Genomic DNA, 9036 nt, shown 5'->3' on the forward strand with positions numbered 1-9036 from the left:
GGGATGACGCTTAGCTCTTATGTTCCATGTACAGATACGGTGACAAACCTGCGAGACACTTGAGGACTAGTTTTATGCAAAATTGTTTTCTTTAAATTTATCTTTGGGAATAAGTTCCAGTTATGTAGGGAATTCTGTTCTTCGAGGAATATTCCCTCCCCCCTCCAAAATGTAAGTGTGTGGTGCATATAAAAAGAGGTTGCAGGGTACAAATAGTATTAACACATGACCTTTTACAAAGCCCTAGTCTGTGACCCTGTGGTACAGGCAGGGCAGATTCCTGTCCTATCGTGAGGGATTACGGACCAAGAAGCTGAAGGCTTTGACCAAGACAACCCCCTTGGGTCAGATGTGACGCTTGAATCCCAGTCCTAAGCATGCCCTCGCAGACCGTATAACTTCCTGGAGAGAGGACGAAAACTGTTCAGAAGTAACGATGGTGTATTGTCCTTAAGCCTTCAAGCAACCTGTTTTGGTGGCGAATGAATCAAAGAAGCATTTTCGCCTTTCTTGTGCCTCCTCCGTGGACCAAGCATAGTCCCATAGTCCCAGATTTGTTATACAAATATCAGTAAATCTTTGAGTTTTTTGTTAATCCCCTGTTTTAATTTAGAGGGGATTCAAACTAAGACGTCCCTGGATTATACCCTCCCCTTCTGTAAGATTAGAAATCCCGGGGATGGAGATACACCACCCCAGCCGGAAGTGACTTGTTCATTGTTTATTTCAGTTTCTCTCGGTCTTGAGAACTTGGGCTCCTGATTGGATCGTCCATTTGATAATTTTGTGGCGAAAAACTGAGTCTTGTATGTGCCTAACATAAGTTCTTACCAATATAAAGCAAGGGTTTATTTGGGGCTCAGTAACACTTCCGTGCCCTGAGGCGTATCCCACTGATAAATCAGCCAACACGGATTTGTGGCTTCTCTCCCTTGTGCCCGTAGTCACTGATACACTCTGAGCCCTCTTCCAACGAGACAGGCGTTGGGAGGAAATTGCCAGTGATTCACTGTCTTGGGTTCTGCTTTGAATTTCTCACTCACATACTGTCCTCTTTTCCCCTCCAGGGTCGAGATTACTGTTCCGAAGAAGAGGATATCACATAGCACCCATCCTACCACTGAAACCAGGAGCTACTACTGTGTAAATAGGTTACACCCCAGTTGAAATTCTTGCAAAGGTCGGTTCTCTTCAGCGAACAGCACTATAGCAAAAAGAAGATCGTTCCATATCGTATGCCCCATTAAATTACAGTGTTTCTTAATGAACTTGCAAAGGAATATTGCTAAAAACAAATACACACACACACACACACACACACACACAAACTGTTCTCGAACTTTCTTTGTTGCTGCTAGTTAAAACTTGTTGCAACTTCTCACTTCTCTTGTGTCCAGGTATGCAGCAAAATTCTGCATTTTCATCTTAAAGATCTTGTTGGTTTTCCAGATGCTCTCCAAACGATTTTCTATATAAGATGAGGTAGTGGTGAACTCAGACATCCAACTTCTGTCGTAGAACTGTTCTGCTTCTAAGACAAGCATCTCCTTCCCTCTCTCCTCCCTCTCTGCCTCTCCCGAGCGGTCCAGAGCCTTGCTTCCCACTGCCAGTGCTGCGCTTTGGAGACGGGATGGTTGCTGTGGCAAGCCTGGTTTCTCTGCTAAGAAGAGGTAGAGAAGCCATTACCCATAAAGAGCATGTGGGGACGGGACTGCCGGAGTGACGTAGGCGCGAGCGGCAGGTGGTTTCCTTGACGAGGTGTCTTCTTCGAGGATTAAGCTTGCAACATTAGCTTTGCTCAGATGCAGTTGGAAGTGTGATCACAATCATTTTGAATCCCTCTTCCCCACTTTTTTTTCTAAGAAAATAAACATTTTACTGTTTTTATGTATCCTGTCTTCTCCCATTCATCCAGTTCAGTGTCTTACGGTGATCCTGGGTGTGGAAGAGGAGCCCTGCTTTTGCAGGGGACACCGACAGTTGAGCTTCATGGCTCCCTCCCCTCCACCAATCCGCCACCCACTGGCAGGGCCTCCGGTGGTCAGAGGAGATGAGGGACTGCCCCTCGACGTTTTAGGAAGGCCCGAAGCCACCCCGCGTTCTCTGATTTTGTTAGCAGATCAGCCGTCCTACGTCTTCATTCGCTCCCTCCTGAATGTTCCGTGAGCCTTGCCACTTCCTTCCTCGCTCCCGCACGGCCCTGGCCAGGACAGTGCCGTGCGTTCCCGTCCTGGACATGTAGTACGTTGACACTGGTGATGCTGTTTGGAGATGCGGAAGCCGAAGCCCTGGGGCAGTGCTGGGGGAATGTGAACTGTGGGTTTGGTAGAGTTTATTTTTCCATATTATATGAAGAGAATGATCTCTTCTCAGAGACAGAAGTAATATTTTTAACAAATGCTGTCACAAGTAAATAGCAATCAAAAGGAGAAAATAACTTTTGTATTTTTTTAACGCGTTTGATAGCTTTGACGAGGGTTCTCTTTGTGACCTTCAGGGCAGGGCGCCCTGCTACATGCTACGCCCGCAGGCCAGGGTGTGCTTTGCGCCCCAGAAGCGCAGAGAGGGAATGTAGGTTTCTCTTCCTGTGGGGTTTGAACGGGGGCGGGGGTGGGGGCTCGGGATCAGCCGCACTACGGCCCTCCAAGGTGGGGAGTCGTGACTCGTCCTGGGTAGCGGAGAGCTCACCTCCCGCAGACCAGAATAAGCCGCTGAATTCGCTCTTGCCGAGAAGATGAGCCTTGACTTTAAAATCCATCCGTGTAACGGATGGCGCCGTGGATGGATTCCCGATCTGCCGTCAGACCCCGGGGCACAGAAGTGGGGGGCGGGAAACTCAGTCAAGTGCTACAGAAAACGGACTCCGATGGTAGCAACAAAAGCCCTTCACTCTTTCAGCCAGCAGCCGCTGTTCTGGGGAGCAGCTGTGGTTGTTCCATAAATAGAGATGCGGCCAAAATTTAAGGCTTTTTATCCTGCTTCAAGCAGAAAAATGCAGAGAGAGTCCAGTCGCCGAGGGGTTTACGTTCCCCTGCCTTCGTGTGGCTTTTGGCCAAGTGACTAAAATAGTTTTCCTCAACTGTCAGTAAACTGCTGAGCGCCCCCTGAAACTTGTCCACGTGGGACTTTGTTCACTGTTACATGATTTGCTGATTCTTCTCGAGCAAGAGTGACACAGGCGCTAAGCATCTCCCACAGGCGGCTCTACCTGATGTTCCAGAGCGCGTCCTGTCCTCCCAAAAAACCACCACCTTCTACCCAAAGATAATACATGCTCATACCATTTTTTTCTAGTCCTGTTTAGCATGTGGACATGATACATGTGCGCCCAGAACCAAGTGTTCCTTGGGAAGTTGACTTTTGAGTGTTTCATAAAACTAGAAACTGGTTCTCGGTCTGGGGGCTTTTCACGTGGAGTTCTTGTCTCCCAAGTTTAACTCTTTGATGTGCAGACGTGATTTCATCTGCGGACAAGTTTGGTATATCTAGAAATAGATCTGAGAAATGGGGTGGTTGAGTAGGTTGGAATGAGATGCTTGACGATGTTAGCAACACTCAAAACTGTTTTTTCCATCGTTGGCTTTAATCATAAAATTGTCAAGTGATTTGTGTTTGTACTTTTTTTTTTTTATGTCTTCTGCAAAGGGTCTAATGAGGAAATATTTTGCCTCCTCCCCCCGCCCCCCGCCATGTATCTGAACATGAAGCAGATTGTCTCAGATACCATGAAAAGAATCATCCAGAAACTAGTGCTTCTGCTGGCTGAGGACTCAGGGAGATGGAAGGAGGGAGGGAGTGGAGTGGCCTGGGGGAAGGAGGTAGAAGAAGGAAGGACGGAAAATGGACTGTGAGACGCATTCAGCAGAGAGTTGATAGCAGGGCCCCACACTTGGGTGCAATTCAAAATACAGCTGCCTGGCGGCCAGTGGGTGGGGCCGACCGTCTAGAAGATTTATGGCTGGATCTCACACGCCGTCTGCGCTCCTGGGTTGTGGAGCTGTCAAAGTTCAGCAGTGTATGTGCTGCTTTCTTTTGGTTGGCGGAGATTCAGGATCATGGAGTACTTGCTGTCTTAACTGAGTACGTGTTTGTTACTGGCAGAGAACCTCAAAAGAGTCTTTTACCTCAGCCAAGCCTCCCAGCCCCCAGGCTGGAGTCGAGAGGGGTGTTAGGGTCTATTTAGGGACAAAGAACGAATGAAGTCCAGAGACGAGGAAACTAGGTCAGCCCTCGGCGGCAGCAGGGGCCACCCACGGACCTGCGGGGAGACGGGCCTCTCCCCATCCTCACAGGCCCCGCTCTGAGACTGGGCTGCTCTGACTCAAATGAGGATGAGCCGGCAGAGGCAGCAGCCTCAGGTCCTTTGTGGTCCACACTGGTGTGGCTGCCAGGCAGGGAAGCCCCTCCGTGTCAGGGGAGCCCCCAGAATCAGCCCAGGGATGATGGAGCCCTCGTCTCCATGCTCGACTCCATCCGTTTGAGTCCTAATTGCCCCCTTCCCAGCGAGTCTGGGAAAGCGAGCCTCATCGAGACTTTTTTTTCTCTAAGGGCCAGACTCTCCCAAAAGCCTGCTAAAAGCCGAGATTGTACCTCTCATGAATTTTACCTCAGTACCAGTGATGCAGGCAGCAGATTGATTACAGACCGCTTAGACATTAGGCAAGAATTGCAAAGGAGCGCTCCATCCCTACTGGTCTTAGGAAGGAAACCCCATTAAATATGTTGGTTTCATAGGAAGAAAAATGATCCGTGTCTTAAGCCAGGAGAATACTGACTCTGAATCTTGGACTTTCAGGACTCTGATATGTTCTTTTTGAAAAGCCTCCCAACTCCCAAATTTAAAAAAAAAAAAAAAAAAAAAAAAAGCATTAGCTTGCACTGGATCATTTGACAGAAAATCTGCCTTCCGTGTTTTGGCCCCTGGGAGGCATTTTTAGAGCTTTATTTCTTTGTACCTCTCAGAAATTAAGCTTTTTGTGAAGTTGCGCAAAACCCCAGTAGAGAAAGAAGACCTGGTTGGGGAGAGGGAATGCCTGTCTGGGAGCACGGTGGACAGGTGGCTGGACGCAGCGACACTGGCTTCTGGATGTCGCGTGTGGACCGCGGGGCCCCCACAAGCCTGTGGGCACCTGGGCGAGGCAGTCGGCGTTCCCGCCGCAAACATCCCTGCAGTACACCTTTGGAATTTTGTGACGTCTATAAATTGCCTTTTGCCAATGAACGGACATGTTTTTCCAAGGGGAAAACATGTCTGTCAGTCACCTTTTCGCGTGTCTGTGGAAAACGATCAAAAAAGCTACCGCAGAAACCGGGGCTGCTGAGTGAATGTATTTGACTTCCGTGACCGACCTTTAGATGCACTAGCTCGCCCACGTCTCTCAGGAGACTCTTGTACCTTATCCGGGATCTAACCTAATCTTGGGGAAAGAGGAAAAGGAACTAATATTTATTATTTACACTCACTCTGTGCCAGATACTGTGCTGGGAATTTTGTAATTGTCTTGTAATTGTCATCCTCCAGTGTGATCCTGTGAAGTGAATTTGTGACCCTCCTGTTCCGAGTGGCATTTTCTAAGTACAGAATGCGTCTATCCAATATTCGTGCCCGCGTGGGAAGAAGGAAAGATGTCATTCAAGCAGTCTCCAAATTTTGTTGTTCTTACTCTGCCCTTCGCAACACTGTGAAAAGAACCCTTCGGGGCTTCTCTCTTCCAGAATCACTCTTTGGCTTATCCCCAGCTGGGTTTGCCATGGGGAGTGTTTTCCTTGGCCTTCCCCGGATCTGATGAGCTACACACAAACCGCCAGAGGCTGCTGGCTAACAGAAATCTAGTGCCCAGAAGGAAAAGGCTTTGGGGATTTAGGCACATGTCTCGCTTTCTGGAATCCTTTCAGCATCTGGAAAAGGAACCTGTTTTTTCTAGAGTGAAATTCCAGATGCAACCAGAACAGGCCTTTGCATGTTGTGATTTCTTTCTTGGCTCCCAAGGCTTAGTTCATCCCAGACTGCATCGTGTTAGGGTGAAGAGCCTTAATCTTGCAGAGAAGTGTGGGAGAACCCGATCACCCAACGTAGACGATGGGCCTGGACCGTTGACTTGAAATCCCTTCTTATGGGTCAGGGCTGGATGTCTCTGTCCAGTGTTTGAACCGGCCAGCTGACGCGCCGCAGGTCACTGTGAATCTCTTTCGAGACTTTAAATGTTTTGGAGAGTCGTGTCGTGTCCTGACTTAGACAGTCACTTAAATAACGCGTGCAAGGTCGGAAGAGCCAAGAACTCCCCAGAGTTCCTTTCCTTGCTTCTCAAGGCACGTCCTCTAAAACCGAGGACTCACGTCTCCATGGCAACTGTTAAAGGTGCTGCCTAGAGGGAACCCACCCCTGCCCTCACTCGGCTTGAAAGAATCAAAAAAAGTTCCTTGTGGAGAGGGGGTGCTATTACGTTCAGTTTTCTCTGAAAACTGTCCCCAAGATCTTGCCTCTTTCAACCCTGGCAGCTGTCAGATTCCTTCAAGATAATGTAGGAAATGGCTCTCGTCTCTTGTAAGCCAGAGAAGTGGCTTTAATTCAACAAGACCGTTCCTAAACCAAAGGCCTCATTCTAATACCATCTTCCCCCTCTACCCAGAATTCTCCCTTTTTCCCTTTCCGGGAGTTATTTTTAGCCCAAGGCTTTGAACATGATTGAGTAAGACTTAAAAGCAGTAAAAAGAACACGGTAAACTCAGCCAGAACTGCCGGAGGGTCTCCAGGGTTGCAAATAGTTCTAGAACCTTAGGGCCCACTTGGCCTAGACCCAAAGGGAATAGAAGAGCCACTGTTTGGGGGCGTTTCAGTCCCAACCTTCAGGGACTGTTCTTTCTTGACCGTCAAGAGAGCAAGAGAAGGAAAGCTTCATTATAGATTTCAAGCCAGCTTTTCCATTCAAAACAAGATGCAAATTTATTTTTAAAAATTCGTATCTATTTTCCGGGATCAGAACCAGGCAGCTGCCTTATTAGGACTCTAAATTCGGATCTATCTATTTTTCTTAACACACAGACACAGACACAGACACAGGTACTTAGAGAAAAAAATACGGATCTACTTTATCATTGAAATATTCCAAGGAAGAGCTGTACTGTGCTTTTTATACTCTCAAGGATAACATCTAGGAAGGTATTAGCATGACTCTAATAATGCCCAAACAGGAAACGCTTAGTGATCCCTCTTGCGAAACTTGAAGTTAGACTCAATGAGGGGGCTGGAGGTCTGCTGGCCACCCGGCCTCGTGCCCCCTCTGGACCAGGATGCCCTAACACTGGCACATTTGCCTCACCTGGGCCTCTGGCCTGGACACGGAGGCCGGCATCCTGCCCAAGCCCTGGTGCGGAAAGGGCGCGTCCCTCGGGATCCGAGCCAGGAGTAGCCATCTACAACCAGTGTCCCTCACACCCTCGCCTGCTTGTCCAGCATGGCCTTGACTGGCAGCCCAGCCGTTCCACGGCGACGTTCTGCCCCCGAGGTGTGGATCTGGGGCCCCATCATCTGGGCTGTCCCCGAGGGGGCATCGTTAGCATTGCCTTCTCCAGGGTTGAGGACTCATTCATGCAGCAGATTGGGTGTAGAGCACCTAGTGTAGGCACCAGAATGCCCAGTTAAGCCGCACACGGCTGCTGCCCTCGAGGAGCCTAGCATCAGTCAGGGAGACAGTGTGGAAACCGTAAGGCTCAGTCCTGGGTGCTGTGGGAGCACCTCAAAGTGGCAGCTGCCCAGCCTGGAGAATCGAGGCTTCCAGGAAGAGGAGACATCCAGGCTCAAGTGTGTCAGAGGACTGAGGGAGAAGGTTACAAAGGGCGTAGGGGGCTGAGAGCACAGTCTGGGACGCAGCGCAACGAAGGGGCAGTGCAGGCTGTCGGGAGCAGAGGACCGGGGATGAGGGCGAGCAGTCAGCTGGCTGGTCCCAGAGGGCCACGGGGGCTCCGCCCTAGCCTGGGGAGGGGAGGGCTGAAAAAGAGCTACCGGCCATGCCCTGCCCTCCGAAGCAGGTCACTGCGGAGGTCCCCCAGGGAGATAGTGCGGTCAGCATCAGGGCCCAGACTTGCCCTCTTGCTGTGAGACCACACACTTGCTAGCTGAGATGATTCGTCCCCAGGTGTCCTCTGCCCCCACCCACCCACCCACCTGGCACCTTATCCTCCTGCCAAACGCTGTTCTAATTCAGGGGCTTAAACGGGGGCTAGACCTGGCTTAGAGACATGCAAGGGGCAGTGCCTGGTCATCTTGACTTGTCCATAGAGCCACCAAGGCTGAAATACCCCTGGTTCGAAGCTGGCCTAGACCCCTGGATGAGGGGGTGCCCTAAGATGAGTTCCCAGGAAACAGCCGACAGCCTGCTGGCTTAGTGTGATGCCTTCCTCCAGATACCCAGAGGCAGCGGCCCTGGATCAGCCCTTCCCCGGGTTCGGTCATACCCTGTGGCCAAGCCTCCGCTCTGTCCCACATGTACACCTGAATCCTGCCAAAGAAAAGGGATAGTAAAAAATTTTTTAAAAAGAAAAAAAAAAAAGCACAAATGGATTGTAGGCACATGGCAAAAACCTGCCAACCTAGACAGCCAGCAGGGGCCTCGTGGGGACAGGGGGCCCCCCACCGAGCTCAGCTCTGCACCCTCCGGTCGTGAGGCAGGGAGGCTGGGGGAGAAGCAGGCTCTCTGTGGAGACACCTCACAGTGCCTTTTAGGTTTTCCAGAGAACCTATTCAGAGTTCAGAGCTGTGGGTTCTTCCCTCCCCCCACCCCCACAAATAATTGGAAATTTTATAAAGAGAAGAAAAAGAATTCAATGAATCAAAAATACTAGCTGTGAGGCAGTGTGTTTTCTAGAAACTTAAGAAAAGGCTCAAACAAGTGAGAGGTTGGAGGGATTAGGCGCTAAAGACACTTTTCTTAGCCGAGCGGTTGGGTCTCCAGGGATCCCCAAGGGCCCTGACTATTCCTTGGGGCTGACCTCTTTTGCAAGACCCCCACACCCGCCCTCCTGGGTGCAGCCTGGCAT

At 50.0% G+C, this 9036-nt stretch overlaps 1 protein-coding gene across 1 annotated transcript in view; it reads left to right on the plus strand.

Moving 5' to 3' along the window:
• Positions 1–3605, plus strand: part of LOC309849910 (uncharacterized protein C1orf21) — a 224161-nt gene extending 220556 nt beyond the window's left edge. Inside the window, exon 6 of the mRNA XM_082702983.1 lies at positions 1068–3605. Coding sequence (XP_082559109.1) covers positions 1068–1106 — 39 coding nt within the window. The 3' untranslated portion in view covers positions 1107–3605. The remainder of the gene's footprint in view (positions 1–1067) is intronic.
• Positions 3606–9036: the final 5431 nt, after the last annotated feature.

This window comes from Mustela nivalis, assembly GCF_964662115.1.
Source record: "Mustela nivalis genome assembly, chromosome: 16".
In the NCBI taxonomy this organism is placed as follows: domain Eukaryota; kingdom Metazoa; phylum Chordata; class Mammalia; order Carnivora; family Mustelidae; genus Mustela; species Mustela nivalis.